The 21,806-nt window shown below is 42.1% G+C and overlaps 1 protein-coding gene and 1 long non-coding RNA gene across 3 annotated transcripts in view; both read right to left on the bottom strand.

Annotated features, from left to right (window-relative positions):
* Positions 1–1,827: 1,827 nt before the first annotated feature.
* On the bottom strand, positions 1,828–9,448 carry LOC111964755 (uncharacterized). The gene is made up of 4 exons (XR_002877435.2): positions 9,326–9,448; positions 9,060–9,089; positions 8,278–8,405; positions 1,828–1,886 (listed from the first exon to the last, which is right to left on the bottom strand). It is a non-coding gene; the product is annotated as an uncharacterized lncRNA (long non-coding RNA).
* A 1,231-nt stretch (positions 9,449–10,679) lies between these two features.
* Positions 10,680–21,806, bottom strand: part of LOC111965392 (regulator of G-protein signaling 14-like) — a 36,017-nt gene continuing 24,890 nt past the window's right edge. For both annotated transcript variants that reach the window (XM_070444108.1, XM_070444107.1), the window contains exons 10-15: positions 21,648–21,724; positions 13,601–13,727; positions 12,383–12,464; positions 11,722–11,762; positions 11,513–11,606; positions 10,680–11,329 (exon numbers count right to left, since the gene is read on the bottom strand). In XM_070444108.1, the coding sequence (XP_070300209.1) occupies positions 11,028–11,329; positions 11,513–11,606; positions 11,722–11,762; positions 12,383–12,464; positions 13,601–13,727; positions 21,648–21,724 (723 nt within the window). In that variant the 3' untranslated portion in view covers positions 10,680–11,027. The remainder of the gene's footprint in view (positions 11,330–11,512; positions 11,607–11,721; positions 11,763–12,382; positions 12,465–13,600; positions 13,728–21,647; positions 21,725–21,806) is intronic.

Here is a 21,806-nt window from a genome sequence, read left to right on the forward strand (position 1 = left end):
GCAGGCCACATACACACATATCATAACTCACATAAGCACGAACACACACACACACACAGCAAGAGGAATGTCCCCTTACACAGACTTTTGCAATGGTAGGAAAAATCACGCTGGCTGCAACTCTCTCTTTTTCTCTCCTTTAACTATCCTTGTTTCATCCCTCCATCATAATGATTTAGAGACGGGAAGAAAGGGTAGCTCTCACAGAATAGGGTTAAAAAGCGGTAGAAATGAGGATTAATAATCCCTGGGTGAGTTATGATGTGAACTGGTGTGTTATGTAATGTATTAGTCTCCCAGTAACAGGCCAACCCCTAATTTGGCTTGGTGACCGAGTTTTGCAAGCTTAAAATGTAGGGTCTTCATATGTAATTAACTTTCTCACTGAGAGTAGAATGTGATGAGAGGCTCTGTGTGATGAGCAAGACAGAGAGAGAAATCCAGAGAGCGAGAGAGAGAGAGAGACTGAGAAAGAGAGAATACATTCATAGATCCGAAGACTGTTCCCTCAATCTGGAACGGCTGTACAGTATGTCACCACCTGCTGTTCTAACTGATGACATCATTAACATGCTGCTAACTATTTAACACAGAGATGATGTCACAGACACTGAGCAGATACCTTTAGTGCAGTGAGCTGACCTAATCCCAAAACGATTGAAATAATCATATGGTCTTTTCAAACTCATTAGTCGACCACACAACCTTCCAATAGCAACACTGGACACCCATCCTCCATAAATAAGCACCTGTCAGAGGCACATCATCACTTGAGATCATTTYCCCCCCAGCCAACCTCCTATGGGGTGCCATTTGCTTACAGTGTTAGAGTGGRCAGAAAGCCCCACAGTTCTGTCTCCGACTGTCACTCATGTGGTTCCAAACCCCTATTCAGTTTTCCCCCCATTACATGGACAACTCCTACCCTATAAACAGGCAGAAATTTGGAGGGCGAAGTAAAGCCTAGCCACCTAACTAGCATATGTGCTAGTGACAATTATATCAGAGAGGAGAGGTAGGAAACACATACACCAGTGGCGGTCAATGCCGTTTAGTATATATTGTTTATGAGCATGGCCTTATTTMTATTACAGCATATTGGATGACTGTCATTTATAGTCCATTCACCCAGCTCAACGTAACATCGATAGGTTTAGGCTACTACATGATACTACAATTTTCCCAATACCCATCATGAGGTTGCTACAACCTAGCCTATGAATGAAGCTTTACAATGTAGGTGCACAGGTCTAAGACATTTTTTTAGTAGTCAATGTGACAGACAGTGACACATTCAATACACTCTTGCCTGCATCGAGCTGATCTAGGTTCTAATCATTAGTCCAACAGTTGCAAACGAGAGTTTATATTGGACACMTTCAGATATGTTTATCCCCGTTTCGTTCCTTTTGCTTCCGTTTAAAACACATTTGTCAACAGAATCGGCGGAAAGAATATCACACGCAAACACAGTTCACTTTAATAGCAGCCACATACAAACAGCATGATCACTTTGCTGGTTGTATAATTCCTTCTCGCATCTACGAGCTCTTTTCCTCTCACCTTTTCCCTTCGCTTGTGGTCTTAAGCGCACAACACGTCAGCTGTCTGTGACAAGGCAAAAAATACTTTCCAAGCCAAACCTTCATATCATAACCACTACACACAGCCGACATCGTTGTCATCATATTAGYTAACGTCAAAGTCAACATAACTACTAGAACTAAAGCGTTAGTAAACCTACATCAATCATGCAGTAAGTAAGTCGTTTAGCAGTTACCCCCGGCGGACCCCAGTGGCAATAAATTAATTAAACCAAAAGCTTACCTTGACTTGGAAGAGTTCCAGTGTTGGATAGCCATAGCCAGCTAGCTAACTGTAGTAACCTGGTAAATGTATGTTAAGTATTATGTTTACCAATAGATAGCAGTATTGACTCAATACAGGGTTTGCTTTCCACTATCCATAGCCGTTAAAAAGTCTGCCATATAACCGTGCTCGGAAATGCCTCAGGTAGCTTAAGCAAGGTGCATTCCAGTAATGTTATTCTAAATTACAATTAAATACTAAAATGTACTTACGTGTCCGGTGTCATCAATCTAAGAAGCATCCTAAGTTAATATATATTTGCAGTGGTGTAAAGTACTAAGGTAAAAATACTTGAAAGTACTAATTAAGTCGTTTTTTGGGGTATCTGTACTTTACTTTTACTTTTACCTAACTACATTGCTAAAGAAAATTATGTACTTTTTACTCCATACATTTTCCCTAACATCCAAAAGTACTCGTTAAATTTTGAATGGTTACCAGGACAGGAAAAGTGTCTAATTCACACAATTATCAACAGAACATCCCTGGTCATCCCTACTGCGTCTGATCTGGCGGACTCACTAAACACGCTTCATTTGTAAATTATGTCTGAATGTTGGAGCGTGCCCCTGGCTATTCGTAAATTTAAAAAACAAGAATATGGTGAAATGATTTATACTTTTACATTTGATACTTAAGTATATTTCAGCAATTACATTTACTTTTGATACTTAAGTATATTAAATACCAAATATTTGTAGACCTTTACTCAAGTAGGATTTTACTGGGTGACTTTTACTTGAGTAATTTTCTATTAATTAAGTTATCTTTACTTTTTACTCAAGTATGACAATTGGGTACTTTTTCCACCGCTGCATATTTGGTGACGAGGATGACTATGGATGACCGCGTTGGATTTGTTTGTCACGAATACAACGGAGTGTCTGGCGTGCAACGCTGGATGTGAGACTCGAGTGAGCGGTGGAAGAGAYTGAATGATTGATTCTCTGGATACGGGTAGGACAAATTAATGACTCTGTGAGRGGAGAGAGAATCGTAAAAGATGGCTTTGGCAACAATATGCTCACTGCCACCATTTCATCCTAAAAATAAGGAACATTTCTTTGCCGCTAATAAAATAACTGATGCCGCTATACACAAATCCATACTCATAAACGTTGCCGGTGCACAGATATACAGTTTGACGAGAAACCTGTTGAGCCCAGATACAACAGGTGACACTTAATTTATAGATATGGCCGATCTATTAAATGATCACTTCAACCCCAAACCCAGTGAAATAGTGCCACGATTCAAGGCATGAGAAAACCTACCGAATCGGTGCGGGAATATATGGCTGAGTTGAGTAAACTAGCACTGGACTGTAACTATGGGAATACATTATCGCAGCACTGGACTGTAACTATGGGAATACATTATCGCAAATGCTACACGATCGGCTGGTGTGTGGGATTAATGATGACATGATACAAACACGCTTGTTATCAGAGCAATCTCACGTTTGAGAACGCACTCAAACTGGCCCAGGACATGGAGTCCGCGAATATAAATGCACTGGATTTGCAGGCAAGGGGCGCGACTGCGTGCCATACAGTAAAAGAGAGCAGCTCTGAGCGCGCTGAGTTTCAAAGAAGGGAATGCCTGGGGGTAGCAGCCAATAGAGATTGTTATCGTTGCAAAGGCAAACACGCAGCGTTTGACTGTAAATCAAAACATGAAAAGTGTTATGCATGTGGGATAATAGGACACATTGGGAGGGAGGGCCGCAATAAAAAAAAAGCAACGGGCTACAGAAAAGAAAACGGACGGAAGAAAACCGCGATGTTCTAACTACGGCTCAAATCAAGGAACAGAAAGTGAAAGTGGGTGTCTCAGACGAAGAGCAAGCGTCCAGTGTACAGTGTGCTGGAGGCGAATACAGTATGAAAAAGGTAAACGCCTTTCATTGTGGAAATGGGAATAMATGGATKTAAGGTACTGTTTGTTTGAAATAGACACATGATGTAGCATCACATTGATGAACAGGTCCCAGTTAAATGAGAAGTGGAAAAAAGGTTAAGTGCCTAAACTGAGAGACACCCCCATTAAACTCAAAACGTACACAGGGGAGAAGATCACTGTGATTGGAGTTGCTGATGTTCAAGTGGAATATCAAGGGGGAAATTAAAGTCTGCCTCTCTCAGTAGTGGAAGATACTGGCCCCAGCTTACTAGGGCGAGGGTGGTTRGAGGAAATACATTGAACTGGGCTGAAATCACACATCTCCACAGAGACATTGACACTGCAGCAGTTGCTACTCCCAAATTCTATAGGCCAAGATCATTTCCATATGACATGAAGCCTAAAGTGGATGTGGAAATTGACAGACTTAGCAGAGGATATAATTATTCCTGTCAAGTACTCTGATTGGGCAGCACCAGTTGTTCCCATACTCAAACCAGATGGTTCAATCAGATTATGCGGCGACTACAAACTGACTGTAAATAGAGTTTCGTCACTGGAGCAGTACTCCATGCCCAAAGTGGAGGATTTTCTTTCAACGTTAACCTGAGGCAGTGGCGGATTTAGGTATAGGCAACATAGGCAGCCGCCCGGGGCGGCATCTTGCCCGGGGGCTGCACGGGGCGCCTCCACACAAAAACAATCTGAATTTGCGCGATTGGTTTTCTATCGCTGATTGGCACGTCACGTCAATGATATCATGTCACCGTGTGGGTCAATTAACCTTGGCGGAGTGGGCGCCCTGATTCTAGTTTGTGAGCAAGGCAGGCTACTGCCTGGGAAGGTCTCCCACTCAGAAGTATGAGATGGGGAGGGGGGCAGGGGTAGGTACTAATGCAATTAGTAAAATCAGTCACACTACGAAATACTACCAAATAAACCATAATGCATTCATAATACTGTGAACATATAGTTTCACAGACATATTGTTGCATTTYTTTCTGRATTGTGGGAAATCGTTAAGAATAATATAAAACCAGTCTGCACACCACCAAGGTGAATTGGTTGTCTTGACTTTTTGACAGTGTTGGTTGATAGGTAATGTATTGATGCTCGAGTGCCAAATCAACACAAATTTGTTTCTATTTGTCTTTGTTACTTCTTTTTGATATTTATGAGTCTTATTTTTGTATATATTTGTATATTTATATAGTTTTAAATGTTATAATTATTTACTTGTGTTGTTTCGAATGTCTGAATATAAATGAGCGGTTTTTTGTTGGGGGGGAGCTGAAGGGGGGGTTCGCCCAGGGAGCCATACCAGCTAGAACCGCCACTGACCGGAGGGCAACAGTTCACCTGGGTCACAAGGTGGATGCCAAGTGGTTACACACTGTYAAAGCTAAAGTGAGGGCTGTSGTGGAAGCTCCAGCTCTGACAAGCGTTACAGAGCTGAACTATTATAATCGCTTCCTCCGTAACCTCTCTACCCTCTTAGCTCCACTACATCAACTGTTAAGGAAGGATGTGGCCTGGAAATGATCAGAAAGACAGGAAGGAGCTTTTGCAAAAAGGACTGGCTGTCATATTCGGAATACAGAGATTCCACAAGTGTTTATACACTTCGCATTTGTGACCGACCATAAGCCTCTGATCTCTCTGTTCCATGAACAAAATCCAGTACCACAAACGGTCTCTCCAAGAGTTCAGCATTGGTCTGTGTGACTCAGGGCCTACCACTACCAGTACAGAATCTACAAGCCAGGTAGATACCATAGGAATGCTGATGCACTGAGTAGGCTGCCCGTTCCAGAAATCATCGCTCAGGAAGGAAAAAATGACCAAGTCTTGATGATCGATTTGTTGGATGAAGCACCGGTGAACACAGCACAAATCAGGCAAAAGATGTGACGCTATCTCACGTGCATGAATTTATCCTTGAAGGATGGCCTACTACGCTCGCTGCTTGGCCTTGAGTGTTCGAGATGGGTGTAACGATCGTCTGTGGTGGAAGAAGGATCGGACCAAGGTGCGGCGTGGTAAGTGTTCATGTCTTTTTAATAAACAAAACTGAACACTRGAACAAAACAATAAACGAAGTGAACAAACGAAACAGTACCGTGTGGCGACAAACACTGACACRGAAGACAAACACCCACAAACCAAAAGTGAAACCCAGGCTACCTAAGTATGATTCTCAATCAGGGACAACGATTGACAGCTGCCTCTGATTGAGARCCATACCAGGCCGAACTCAAAACCCCAACATAGAAAAACACACATAGACTGCCCACCCCAACTCACGCCCTGACCATACTAAATAAAGACAAAACAAAGGAAATAAAGGTCAGAACGTGASAATGGGTACATTCTGTKGGGTTCAAGAGTAGTTATCCCAACACAAGGGCGGGGTATACTACTGAAGTTGTTGCACCAGTCGCATTCAGTTACGTCGAGAATGAAAGGCCTAGCGAAGTCATACGTCTGGTGGCCAAAGATGGACCAGGATGTGGAAAATGAGGTTAGCCTGTGTGCAGATTGTCAGAGTAACAGGACGTCACCCCCTACCGCGCCATTACATCCATGAGAATGGGGAGGGGATGAGGAAGATTCAAGGGGACGGCATTGAAACAAGTGTCAATATTCTTGTTTAACTACAGGATCACTACTCAAGATACAACTGGGTTGTCACCTGCAGAAATGCTGATGTCAAGGAGGTTAAGGTCTTGGATCTCATCAAGACAGACCTGAAAGTGAAAATAAAACAAAAGCAATGGAATCCAAAACAGAATCATGMCAACAGAGCCAAACTCAGAACTTTCTCACCTGGAGATGATGTCTACACATTAAACTATGGATTTAGTCTCAAATGGATTCTAGCTACAATTGAGGATTGCTCAGGACCAGTGTCATATACTGTGATCATTGGAATTGGACAGACTAAGGAGACACGTGGATCAGATCTGAGCTCGAATTCCAGTTTGATCCGTGGACTTGGATCAATGCTTAAACAAGCAGGACAGGACATTGGAATGTTCCCCAGAGTTGCAGTTGGACAAACAACCTGAGACCAACAAAGCTCAAATTCCTGAGACTACCAGTCCGGGACAACCACCTGTAAAGTCTCCACAAAAGGACTTTGTTTCACCATCAGGTGGTGAAGTGCTGGTGGCACCAGCTACATCACCTTTGAGACGCTCTATTAGAGAGATGTCCGCCAGACTATTTCAGATCCTAAGGGAGATTATCTTCGTAGATGTCCCGAAAAAAGAGAAAAAAAATGGCGTGATTATGAAAAAATCATAAATGTTTAGTTAGCAGCCTAGCTCAGAAAGGAATTAAGTTGGGTTATTAAATCAAATCAAATCAAAGTTTATTTGTCATGTGCACCAAATACAACAGGTGTAGACCTTACAGTGCAATGCAATTACAGGCTCTAACCAATAGTGCAAAWAAGGTATTAGGTGAACAATAGGTGGGGTAAAGAAATTAAGCAACAGTAAAAAGACAGGCTATATAGAGTAGCGAGGCTACATACAGACACCGGTTAGTCAGGCTGATTGAGGTAGTATGTACATGTAGATATGGTTAACGTGACTATGCATATATGATGAACAGAGAGTAGCAGTAGCGTAAAAGAGGGGTTGGTGGGTGGCGGGACACAATGCAGATAGCCCGGTTAGCCAATGTGCGGGAGCACTGGTTGGTCGGCCCAATTGAGGTAGTATGTACATGAATGTATAGTTAAAGTGACTATGCAKATATGATAAACAGAGAGTAGCAGCAACRTATTAGCCTTAAAGGGGGAATCTACAGTAGTAACCTGGTATATTTATGTTAAGTATGTTTACCAAGATGGCAGTATTGACTCAAAACAGGGTTTGCTTTCCGCTATTTAAATGCTTTTTAAATGTCTGCCATATAACCATGCTCGGAAAAGCCTCAGGTATCTTACGCCTGGTACATTCCGGTAATGTTATTCTAAGTTATAATTAAATACTAAAACGTACTTACATGTCCGGTGTCATCAATCTAAGAAGCATCCAAAGGTACTACACTAACACAGCATCCCTCTCTGTTTGAGCTGGGTGAACTACTCACCACATTTAATGCACTGCAGTGCTAGCTAGCTGTTGTGTATGTTTTCAGTACTATATTCATTCTCTGATCCTTTGTTTGGGTGGACAACATGTCAGTTCATGCCGCAAGTGCTCTGATAGGTTGGAGGACGTCCTCCGGAAATTGTCATTATTACTGTAAGTCTATGAAAGGGGGGGGGAGAAACATGAGCCTCCTAGGTTTTGTATTGAAGTCAATGTACCCAGAGGACGGAAACTACCTATGTACCCAGAGGAGGMCGGAAACTATCTGTCCTCCGCCAACACCATGGTGCTACCATACAGAGTGCTGTTGAGGCTACTGTAGACCTTCATTGCAAAACAATGTGTTTTAATCAATTATTTGGTGATCTGAACATATCTAGTATAGTTTTATCAAAAAGGATACATTTTTTAGTGTTTCACTATTTTAATGAACTTCACTAAGGCAGATGGTTCTCCCCTTCCTCCTCTGACGATCCTCCACTGTCATACGCACACACAAAATAGATGAAGCCAAGAAAGATACAGGTGAACCTGAGACGACAAGAATATAATAATCACACAACGTCACACTGAATAACACACCGATTCCAAAGACGTGTCCTATACAGTACACAATTACTGGCCATCAGCTCTACCACACTCAGCCATATCCACTGTCTCTACCCTCTACTAATCCTGAAACAGGTGCCAGTGCTGCCTCACTCTCCCTGGCATTGTCACAGCTCAGCCAAGCACATCTCAGCTGAGCCTGAATCAGTTCCTTAAATCATGCTTCCCCACCATCTTGCTCATTTCAGGTTTACCATACAGAAGATATCCTCTTTGCCCTTCACTGGCTAAGCACACTCCCTGCTGCTGTGTTGACCCTATAGTGATTCACTGACCAAGCATTTTACAAGCACTTGTTATCTAATGGATGGGTCTAGTTTTACACAACCCATGCATTCAAATGCATAGCCTAATGCCTGCTGGCACAATGAGTATCTCAGCACCGATTAACAAAGGATCGAGTTCGGAAGATATAGAACAAATGTGTCACACAATGCAAACTTAGTGATATTCTACCCCCATACATATAGGCAGGGATAATGTACCTTAAGAGCTTGAATTTGGATCACATTTTAACCACCGTTGGTATTGTTTTCAAATTACTCAACCTCACACACACACACACGGTAAGCTTACCTTTTCACCTGCCTCGTTCTATGGCGCTACCTGGATATGTATGAGGAGATAAAGACAATTTGGTCTAGAATTTCAATAGCTCACARCATTAAATACAGCTAAGCGTTTCATCCCAAAGAGTGAGAGCTGGAGAGAAACGGACAGAGTGAGAATGAAAATGAGAGGGAGAAAGMGAGAGGAGGGTACATGTAGACCTCAGAACACATGCAGAAATCAGAAGAAAATGACAGATTATTGCAAAACCGAGGGGACAAGAGGATACACACCTTTCTCCTTATTTCTCCGTCCCTTATTCTCTCTCTCTCTCTCACTCAGTGGAAATGTGCTGCTAGGGAGATAGTGCTTCTCATTTCACTGGTGTACTGCTGCCTCTGACAGTGCACACCCCTCTCAGCCCATTCATTGTTCCACTGACGTGCCAGGCATTCATGGACGCGCGCACACACACACACACACACACACACACACCATAAATAACACTTTATTACTGAAATTGTTTTTCAAGCATTTTTTGCAAACATACATGATTGATAACAAAGGACTACATTTTGTGTGCAGTCGAAGCATGACAGTCCTTTACGTACTAGGAATGTCAGAGTTTATCGTTTACCGTCCCTTTATTTATATTACACACACACACACCAGACTACCCACTGCATCATTTGATCAATCAGTCTGGGTAGTTTGGCATTGACAGTCCTCTCACTGTATGTAAATACTTGCAAAACTATTTCAGTAGAGTGTAAAGGTGTTACGATGCAGGTGGTTTGCAGCTCACCAGCCATAGACTGCCTTGCATTGTAATGTCAGCTTGCCGGAGTGGTCTAGTGAAAGATTCTAACATAATAATTTCATCTCTGATTCACAGACACACAATCCCCAAAACCTGCCTCCATCTGAGAAAAGCATCTTCAAAGAGGGAGCCCCTTCCAGCAGCAAGTTTATGGAGGTGAAGGGCGGTCAGAGTCAATCGGAGTGCAGCCCCAGTGACATGTTCATTTCGGATGACAACACTGCAATTMATCTCAGGGACCATTAACTCAAATCTTGCGTAATAGCACCAGATGCTCGATTACCGTTTATGTTACGTAGTCTGTCCACAAGAGCTTACTCTGCGGTGGATGTGAGAGAGTCAACAGTCAGCTACAGAGGTAAATTAGATCAATATCACATAATTTATTCACGCACTGTACAATGCATGAGAACATTATAGGTTAATACTGAAGTTTGACCCTGAGTAGCACTCTGATAACACAGTGAGAAAAGGATTGGCCGTCACAGGAGACCTGGCATTCAAAGTGCAAACACAGCAAAGAAACAAAAATGYGCTCATAAATATTAAATGCCAATGAATCAATTAAATTAAATATCAAACTTTCACAAGAGAAAAAAGTACTCAAAAGGCAAAATACCAAACACCTTAATTAAATATYAAATCGCACACTAAAGAAAAATCAMAAAAAGTACTATTAGTTCAACTTCAATATTATGAAAAGTAAAATACCCCAAAATATGAAAGACCCTTTTGAAAGTAATTCCTTCATTGAAAAACAAAAATTGTGTTTTTTTTAATCAGACATCAGGGGAGGAATTGGAAGCTATAAAGGTCCTTCATATCATGACATATTGTACCTTTGACATTGGGGATTAAAACAAACAATAGAGTTCATACAGTTTCSTACCATAACACATTGGACGCTGACCTTTTTCAGACAATCATAAGCAAAAGTGCTTGACTAGGTCTCTTAATAGTTGTGGACTTCCTGTCCACAACTTATAATCTTTGATAAACAATCTTTAAACAGGATKAATTGCTACATGTGTCAACATCCCTTGACCAAACCTGACCTCAGCATGTTCACGAACACACACACACAGTAAAATGGGTCCTAGACACACACTCACACTTACACCAGGTACACAAAGTAAAAGTGACAATTATAAAAACATTCTCGCTCAGACACTTGTTTATTTTGAACCTATGTGTTTGGAACCTGATGAGTCTGTTACACACTCTMCTGACTCTGCTGCTCCAATCGGGGTGGGAGTGGAGAAGGTGGTGGGTTGGTTATCTGACCCCTCTTTAATGTCTGTGGGGGCTCCATCCCCCTGTCCCCCTGCAGCCTCTCCATCCTCCCCCTGTTGTGTCTCCTGGTCCTGGGTAGGGGGTTTCAAGAGGAACTGGGGCAGCTCTAGGTGTTCCTTGGTCAGCAGGCCTCTCTGGTCATCCACCCGACAGGCCTGAGCTCTGGACAACAGCTCTATCATCGCTGAGAGAGAGACACAGAAATGGGAAAAGGGGAGAAAAAGAATAGAGAAATATAAACAGTTTGTCTCAAATTAGGGCTAAGGTGAGACTAAAAGGTTATTGTYACAGCTATTAGGAAGTCTCCAGGGTTTAGTCCTAGAGAGGCGCAGTAAATAAGCTATGACCCAATTGTTCTGACTCGTACCATCCATCTCTTGGTTCTTCCTGACCCTGGGCTTGGGGTTGGCTGCCTGAGGGGACACACGGACCTCTGGGCCTACTGGAGATGTAGCTTGATCCTGGAAATGGTTCAGAAGAACAGACAAATAGTTCACATGCTAAGCTCTGGACACATGAGTAGGGCCAGGACATTTTCCTTACCATGCGAACTGGCCATCACTATGCAGGACTCACCTGTGTGACTGGAGTTGAGCCACTGACCCTGGAACTGCTAACTGTAAAGACAACACAACAACAATAGTCAGTTATAGGCAGGCTACTGTACATGTTATGGAGTTTGACATAAGGCAAAACCCTGACATCAGTCACTTAAAAGGCGCTTTTCCCAGAAGAAGCTAGAATAAACCCCCCGTTCCCCAGTCCCTTTCTCCTCAGTATCTCCTAGTCCCTCTTTCTCATGAGTAATGAGTAGGCCTCAGCGAGTGACCACATATCCAAAGTGAAGGCAGTTCTGGTCCCAGAGCAGTAGAGAGAGGAGGTGGGTGAACTCACAGTGACACAGCACTCAACAAGCCAAATGTACTCAGACATCTAAGAGAGAGAGAGAGAAGAGAGGAGAGAGAGAGAGAAAGAAAGAAAGAAAGAAATAGTGTACTGGCAGGCGGAATAGAAAGAGCCAGAGAAGGAATYGATGCCAATGTCTTCTCCATTAGAAAAAGAGAGAAGGAAATAAAACACTGTACATAGCTGATAATATAACTGAGTTTAAATGGACTGGAAAACCAGTGAGGTTACACAACCCCAGCACTACAATGCCCTGAATCCTGTCCATTATTMTTTTCATCATGGGACAAAGAACTAGTTAACAGGTGTGTGCTAATCAGTATGTATTCACCTTTGACCTTGTGGAGCTGCAGCGTCTTATTGGCCAGTTTGAAGACATTGGTGCTCATGCTCAGAGGCACATCACTCCCACTCTGTAAAACAGGACATATGATCACACACAGACACTTTCTCTCACACACACACTTTCTCAGTAATAAACTAGTCTTGAACATCTCTAAAACTAGGAGCATTGTATTTGGTACAAATCATTCCTTAAGTGCTAGACCTCAGCTGAATCTGGTAATGAATGTTGTGGCTGTTGAACAAGTTTAGGAAWCGACATTACTTGGCGTTACCTTAGATTGTAAACTGTCATGGTCTAAACATATAGATTCAATGGTTGTAAAGATGGGGAGAGGTCTAGCCGTAATAAAGAGATGCTCTGCTTTTTTGACACCACACTCCAAAAAGGAAGTTCTGCAGGCTCTAGTTTTGTCTAATCTTGATTATTGTTCAGTCTTGTGGTCCAGTGCTGCAAGGAAAGACCTAGTTAAGCTGCAGCTGGCCCAGAACAGAGCAGCATGTTTTGCTCTTAATTGTAATCAGAGGGCTGATATAAATACTATGCATGCCAGTCTCTCTTGGCTAAGAGTTGAGGAGAGACTGACTGCATCACTTCTTATTTTTATAAGAAACATGAATGTGTTGAAAATCCCAAATTGTTTGCATTGTCAACTTACACACAGCTCTGACACACACACTTATCCCACCAGACATGTCACCAGGGGTCTTTTCACAGTCCCAAAATCCAGAACAAATTCAAGAAAGCGTACAGTATTATATAGAGCCCTTATTGCATGGAACTTCCTCCCATCTCATATTGCTCAAATAAACAGCCAACTTGGTTTTTAAAAAACAGATAAAGCAACACCTCGTGGCACAACGCCTCTCCCCTATTTGACCTAGATAGTTTGGGTGTATGCTACGTGTGCCTTTTGTAGGCTACGTGTGCCTTTTTTTTAATGTATGTAGTTCTGTCCTTGAGCTGTTCTTGTCTATTGATGTTCTGTATTATGTCATTCTGTATTATGTTTCATGTTTTGTGTGGACCCCAGGAAGAGTAGCTGCTGCTTTTGCAACAGCTAATGGGGATCCTAATCAAATACCAATAGATATTCACTCAAAATTTCTAGAACACACACACATTCACTCAAGACATTCTATAACACACACACACACACGCACACACACACACACACACACATACACACACACACACAGTCCTCACCATGGTGACCATGGCCTCGTGTGTTCTGAGTTGGTGTTTCTGTAGTACCATAGAAAGGGCATCCAGCAGAGTCTTACTGGACTTCACCTTGATGCCGGATGTCTTACCAGTGAAAACCACCTCCAACCTGAAACACACACACAGCAATATACAATACATATTCAGAAACAGTACACAAATCAAATCAAATGTTATTGGTCRCGTACATACATTTAGCAGAAGTTATTGCAGATGTATCAAAATGCTTATGTTCCTAGCTCCAGCAGGCAGTAATATCTAACAATTCACAACAATGCACACAGATCTAAAAGAAAAATAATGGAATTAACAAATACATAAATATTAGGATGAGCAATGTCGGAATCCAGAGTATAAAAAGATTTACGGTACCATTCAAAAGTTTGGACACACCTACTCATTCTAGGGTTTTTCTTTATTTTTACTATTTTCTACATTGTAGAATAATAGTGAAGACATCAAAACTATGAAATACCACATATGGAATCATGTAGTAACCAAAAAAGTGTTAAACAAATCAAAACATATTTGAGATTTGAGATTCTTCAAAGTAGCCAACCTTTGCCTTGATGACAGCTTTGCACACTTGGCATTTTCTCAACCAGCTTCACCTGGAATGCTTTTCCAACAGTCTTGAAGGAGTTCCCACATATGCTGAGCACTTGTTGGCTGCTTTCCTTCACTCTGCGGTCCAACTCATCCCAATCCATCTCAATTGGGTTGAGGTCGGKKGATTGTGGAGGCATTGACTGACCGTCATGTCTTAAAGTAATGATGGACTGTTGTTTCTCTTTGCTTATTTGAGCTGTTCTTGCCATAATATGGACTTTGTCTTTTGCCAAATAGAGCTATCTTCTGTATACCACCCCTACCTTGTCACAACACAACTGATTGGCTCAAACGCATTAAGGAAAGAAATTTATATTGTGTTTTTTTACATTGGATAAAAGCAGAGACACAGAGCTACAAAATGGTATATCATACACTGCATTTGAGGAACAATGGGAAAGTAATTCTGCTTTGAAAGTTGTAACCTCACTTTTGAGAAAATGGCCGTTGAATGTTTTGGTACCTACTGGAGAGCTCTTATTTGTCTACMCCCAGTCAGCGTCGTTCACACCCTCTTAATGTGTGTGTGGGATGAATAAGTAAGATGGTGCTCCGCTTCTAGCTCCTAAGCAACTTTGCAGTATTTCTATGGCCCAGAAAATGTTTTGTGTTAATACATACAGCTGGAAATAACTTTAGGATATCAGAGAGGCGGTAACTCACAAGCATTACGACCAGAAATACAACTTTCCCGAATTGGGGTCCTTTGTTTGTACCCGCCCAAGGCAATTGAACTTATCCCAGAGGCTGCTCCAAGACGCGCCTGGTGGAGCGGAGGTATTCGGAGTGAACTTCTAGTCTGACTCAGGAGGTGTGCACACCATCCACCTCTCCTGAGTATATTACTCGCTAATATTTTGTCCTTGGACAATAAAGTAGACGAGCTCAGGGCGAGGATCTCCTTCCAGAGAGACACCAGGGACTGTAACATACTCTGTTTCATGAAATCATGGCTCTCTCAGGATATACTGTCCCCATCCATAAAGCCAGCTGGGTTCTCAGTACAGAGCGCAGACAGGATTAATAAAGAACTCTCCGGGAAGAAAAAAGGTGGTGGTGTATGTTTCATGAACCTCTTAAGGATCTGCCTCTTTTTTCAATTTTCACTTAAAATTACATACCCAAATCTAACTGCCTGTAGCTCAGGACCTGAAGCAAGGATATGCATATTCTTGATACCATTTGAAAGGAAGCACTTTGAAGTTTGTGGAAATTGCTAATTAATGTAGGAGAATATAACACATTAGATCTGGTAAAAGATAATACAAAGAAAAAAAACATGCGTTATTTTAATTTTTTTTGTACCATCATCTTTGAAATGCAAGAGAAAGGCCATAATGTATTATTCCAGCCAAGGCACAATTTAGATTTTGGTCACTAGTTGGCAGCAGTGTATGTGCAAAGTTTTCGACTGATCCAACAAACCATTGCATTTCTGTTCAAAATGTTGTATCAAGACTGCCCAAATGTGCCTAATTGGTTATTATATACATTTTCATAACTGTGCACTATCCTCAAACAATAGCATGGTATTCTTTCACTGTAATATCTACTGTAAATTGGACAGTGCAGTTAGATTAACAATAATGTAAGCTTTCTGCCAATATCCGATATGTCTATGTGTCACGCCCTGGCCTTAGTTATCTTTGTTTTCTTTATTATTTTAGTTAGGCCAGGGTGTGACATGGGGATGTATGTGTTTTGATTGTCTAGGGGTTTTTGTATGTTTATGGGGCAGTGTTTAGTCTAGGTGTATGTATGTCTATGGTTGCCTAGATTGGTTCTCAATTAGAGACAGCTGTCTATCGTTGTCTCTGATTGGGAGCCATATTTAGGCAGCCATAGTCATTAGGTAGTTTGTGGGTGGTTGTCTATGTCTATGTGTAAGTTGCCAGTGTCTGCACTTATTGTTTGTATAGCTTCACGTTCGTCGGTTTGTTGTTTTTGTTTAGTTTGTATAGTGTTCGTTTCGTCTTCTAAATAAAAGAAGATGTATTGCTATCACGCTGCGCCTTGGTCCTCCTCTCTTTCACGTTACGACGATCGTGACACTATGTCCTGGGAAATGTTCTTGTTACTTACAACCTCATGCTAATCACATTAGCCTACGTTAGCTCAACCGTCCCGCAGGGGACACACCGATCCTGTCGAGGTTTTAACTACTCATGGTGTGATTGTGACAATGTACAGGAACTCAAGTCCTTTTGTTCACCCAACCTAGAATAACTCACAATCAAATGCCAAGAGAATTGTCTTCGGTTATAGTCACAGCCGTATATATTCCCCCTCAAGCCGATACCAGGACGGCCCTCAAGGARCTACACTGGACTTTGTGCAAACTGGAAACTGAATATACTAAGGTGGCATTTACTGTAGCTGGGGAATTTAACAAAGCAAATATGAGGAAAACACTACTGAAATTCTATCAACACATTGCCTGTAGTACTCGCGCATCGAAAACTCTCAACCATCATTATTCTCCCTTCCGGGATGGCTACAAGGCCCTCCACCACCATCCCTTTGGCAAATCAGATCATGACTCTATTCTGCTCCTCGCTTCCTAAGGCAGAAACTCAAACAGGAAGTACCCATGCTAAGGTCTATTCAACACTGGTCTGACCAATCGGAATCCATGCTTCAAAATTGTTTTGATCACGTGGACGGGGATATATTTCGGGTTGCTTCTGAGAATAACATTGACGTATATACTGACATGGTGTTCATCAGGAAGTGTATAGAGGATGTTGTTCCCATTGTGACTATTTAAACCTTCCCAAACCAAAATCTGTAGATTCACACAAAACTGAAAGTGCAAACACCTGCATTTAACCATGGCATGGTGACTGGGAATATGGTTGAATACGTTCAGTGCAGTTATGTTATCAAACAGGAAAAATGTCAGCACAGAGACAAAGTGTAGTCGCAATTCAATGTCTCAGACACRAGACATATGTGGCAGGGACTCGAGATGGATTACAAAGTGAAAACCAGCCATGTCSCGGACACCAATGTCTTGCTCCCGGACAAGATAAACACCTTCCTCGCCCACTTTGAGGATAACACAGTGCCACCGACGTGGGCCGCTCCCGGGGACTGTGGGCTCTCGTTCTCCGTGGCCGATGTGAGTAAGACATTTAAGCATGTTTTAACCATCGCAAGGCTCCTGGCCCAGACAGCATCCCTAGCCATGTTTACGGATATATTMAATCTCTCCCTTATCCCAGTCTTCTGTTCCCACTTGCTTCAAGATGTCCACCATTGTTCCTGTACCCAAGAAAGCAAAGGTAACTGAACTAAATGGCTATCGCCTCGTAGCACTCACTTCTGTCATCATGTAGTTCTTTGAGAGGCTAGTTAGGGATCATATCACCTCCACCTTACCCGACACCTTAGACCCACTTCAATTTGCATACCACCCCAATAGATCCACAGATGATGCAATCGCCATCGGACTGCACACTGCCCTACCCCATCTTGACAAGAGGAATACCTATGTAAGAATGTTGTTCATTGACTACAGTTCAGCCTTTAACACCATAGTACCCTCCAARCTCATCATTAAGCTCAGGGCCCTGGGTCTGAACCCTGCCCTATGCAACTGGGTCCTGGACTTCCTGACAGAGCACCCCCAATGCTGATTCTCAACACAGGGGCCCCACAAGGGTGCGTGCTCAGCCCCCTCCTGTAYTCGATGTTCACCCATKAMTGCGTGGCCRCGCACGCCTTAGCCCCTAAGACCCTCACAAAYATTTATAGAGCATCCTGTCGGGCTGTATCGCCGCTTGGTACGGCAAATGCACCGCCTGGTATGGAAACTGCACTGCCTGCAACCGCAGGGCACTCCAGAGGGTGGTGCAGTCTGCCCAACGCATCACCGAGGGCACACTGCCTGCCCTCCAGGATATCCTGCAGCCGCAAGATGTCACAGGAAGGTCAAAAAGATAATCAAGGACATCAAACCACCCGAGCCACGGTCTGTTCACCCCGCTATCATTCAGAAGGCGAGGTCAGTACAGGTGCATCAAAGCTGGGACAAAGGCCATCAGACTGTTAAATAGCCATCACTAGCCAGCCTTCACCCAGTACCGTGCCCTGAACTTAGTCAATGTCACTAGTCAGCTACCACTCGGTTACTCAATCCTCAAGMCTTTGTACATAGACATGGAATCACTGGTTACTTTAATAATGCAACACTGGTCACTTTAATAATGTTCACATACTGTTTTACCCACTTCATATGTATAGACTGTATTCTAGTCAATGCCATCCTATTAAACTATTGCTGTACATATATACTATTCTATCCTGTGTATTCTACAGATATACTAAATACTCTATCCACATACTGTCCATAATGTCTGTACATCCCATCATACACAGTACCAGTCAAAAATTTGGAAACCTACTCATTCCCTCAACCAGCTTCATGAGGTAGTCACCTGGAATGCATTTCAATTAACAGGTGTGCCTTGTTAAAAGTTCATTTGTGACTGATCTCAGGAAACTAGGCGTATGTTGTGGGTCACTACATTTACATTTACATTTAAGTCATTTAGCAGACGCTCTTATCCAGAGCGACTTACAAATTGGTGCATTCACCTTATGATATCCAGTGGAACAACCACTTCACAGGAGAGCCATTTGAACGTAAACTTTTTTTTAATCAAAATGCATTTTTTGGCAGAAATCCCTTGTGGAACATGTGAAGTTTCATGTGCCTTAATAACAGACTTTTATGCCATCTGTAAATATGAATAAAATTGTTAAATTACAAGCCCAGTTTGTTTTGCCACAGAAAAAGTTAGCAACCTTCCCGCTAGCCATGATTGGCTGAGATAATGAGTGGGCAGGGTATGCCGAGAGATGAGTTTGAATTGGTCTGCCATAAAGCATGCTTCTGTCTATTTGAGCTGGTCAGTATGTGTAGGTAATTCTGTCTAACGCTGCACTTAAAAAAATGTATCCCGTAGTAGAACTGCATAAGTGTTGCTCTCCACTTTCTGGAGGACCGAGTTTTRAAATCAGTGAAATTAGAGTATGATAGCTAAGGTGATGGAGAAAACACATGTCTCTGGATTACATCTTCAAACTAAGGGCAACCATGGCATCCGTGACAGGGAGAGGCKTCCATCCATGATGTACACGGGTAAGATAGTCTATCTAGCTACATTTTCAGATATTACACTTTTTAATTTTGGCAGAAATTAATTTTCATTTCAAGTAAAGTCTACTGTTAGCTGGCTAGCTAGCTAGCTAACGTTAGTTTCCTGGKTCRCTAGCTAATGTTACATGTATGGTCTTATTATTCGTATCTCAGAGCCATTTGCTTTGCTAGTTATAGGCTAATGTTAGCTAGCTAACATTGAATCTSGTTGGTTAGCTCCCTGCAAATTCATGCAGGGTAGTAACAGCACGAGTTGTGATTGTGGTTCATTGTTTAGCTAGCTAGCTAGCTAGCTACATGTCTTAACAAGACTCCACTATGCAATTAACCATTTCAATAGAATGTCACTGCGACGACTGTTGATAGACATAGCTGGTAAATTAGCTCTGTCTAAATACTCMGATTTCAGAGCACAGGTAAGATAGTCTAGCTAGCTACATTTTCAGATATTACACATTTCTAATTTTGACAGKAAGTTGTTTTTATTTCAAGTTAAAGTGTACTGTTAGATAGTTAGATAACATTAGCTGGCTGGCTCGCTAGCTAACGKTACATGTATGATCTTATTATTTGTATCTCAGAGACATTTGCTTTGCTAGTTATAGCCTAATGTTAGCTAGCTAACATTGAACCTGGTTGGTTAGCTACCTGCAGATTCATGCAGGGTAGTAACGTCATGAGTTGGGATTTTGGTTCATTGGTTACCTAGCTAGCTAGCTAGCTACATGYCTTAACAAAAGACTCCATTATGCAAGTAACCATTTAAATAGAATGTCACTGTGACAACTGTGGATAGACGTAGCTGGTAAATTCGCTCTGGCTATCCACTCTCGTCTGAGTGTGCCAGAGCACAGAATAACTGATGAATTTATGAACGCTCAACACCCATTGAAAATGGCCGGTGTCAGTAAAGGTTGGCAAAAAAGCATAAAYTGTTGCMAGAAGCACAGTTGCAGTCACCAATGCTCTGGATAACATAAAAACAGTCTAACCAGCTCTGCTCGGGCGAGTAAAATGGTCAGTGAGCAGTTCTCTCATTTGTGTCTGAAAGAAGCTAGCAAGCTAGCCAACGTTAGCCAGTTAGCTTGGGTGCTTGATCATTGTTGTTAGGACAGAGCACTAAGAACAACCATTAAAGAGATGGGTGGGGCTAAAGCCCTTTTTCGGCTATGTGGGGTGCTAGTGACCCACCTCGCCAACATCCGGTGAAATTGCAGAGCGCGAAATTCAAAATACAAAAATCGTAATATTAAACATTCATGAAAGTGTCATACATCGTTTAAAAGCTTACTTCTTGTTAATCCAGCCATTTTGTCAGATTTTAAAAAGGCTTTACGGTGAAAGCATACCATGCGATGATCTGAGGACAGCGCCACGCATACAAAATCATTAAAAACATTTTCCAAACCAGCAGAGGCGTCACAAAWGTCAGAAATAGTGATAAAATAAATCACTTACCTTTGAAGATCTTCCTCTGTTTGCAATCCCAAGGGTCCCAGCTACACAACAAATGGTCATTTTGTTCGATAAAGTCCTTATTTTTATCCCMAAAAAGTCAGTTTAGTTGGCGYGTTTGATTCAGTAATCCACCCGTTCCAGTCGTTCAACATGCAGACGAAGCAATCCCAAAAGTTACCAATAAACTTCRTCCAAACAAGTCAAACAATGTTTCTAATCAATCCTCAGCTACACTAATATGTCAATAAACAATACAATTTAAGACGGAGAATAGTATGTTCAATACCGGAGATAAATAACGAAGTGCGCGCCCTCATCCACGCGCGCCACAAGACTACAGTCCAAATGATTGCCACCTTGAAAAACTACAAATTCTAGCTCATTTTTCAAARAACAAGCCTGAAACCCTTTCTAAAGACTGTTGACATCTAGTGGAAGCCATAGGAACTGCAACCTGGGAGGATTTCCTTTGAATTTCCCATAGACAAGCATTTTCAATGGGTGGTGACCTAAAAAAGAAAAATATTTGATGGATTCTCCTCCGGGTTTTTGCTTGCCATATCAGTTCTGTTATGCTCACAGACATTATTGTAACATTTTTAGAAACTTCAGTGTGTTCTCCATCCAATAATACCAATTACATGCATATCCTAGCTTCTGGGCCTGAGTTACAGGCAATTTACTTTGGGCACGTCAGTCATCCGAACTTCCAAATACTGCCCCCTAGCCCTAAGAAGTTAACACATAAACCCAGAAATACATTGATGATGAGTGAGACAGGAAGAGGCACCGACTTACGCAAACGTTACCCTTAGCTCCAGGGAGACCTGCTGGTCTCTCAGAACGGAACAGTCCTGCTCCAGAGATAGTGGCTGCTGTAGGGAGAGCATATACACAAACAATAGATACCGTCACTATAGAGTAGAATAGAATAGAACTTTAATAACAAAAAAACTC

The sequence above is a fragment of the Salvelinus sp. IW2-2015 genome, linkage group LG6.1, assembly GCF_002910315.2.
Source record: "Salvelinus sp. IW2-2015 linkage group LG6.1, ASM291031v2, whole genome shotgun sequence".
NCBI lineage: Eukaryota > Metazoa > Chordata > Actinopteri > Salmoniformes > Salmonidae > Salvelinus > Salvelinus sp. IW2-2015.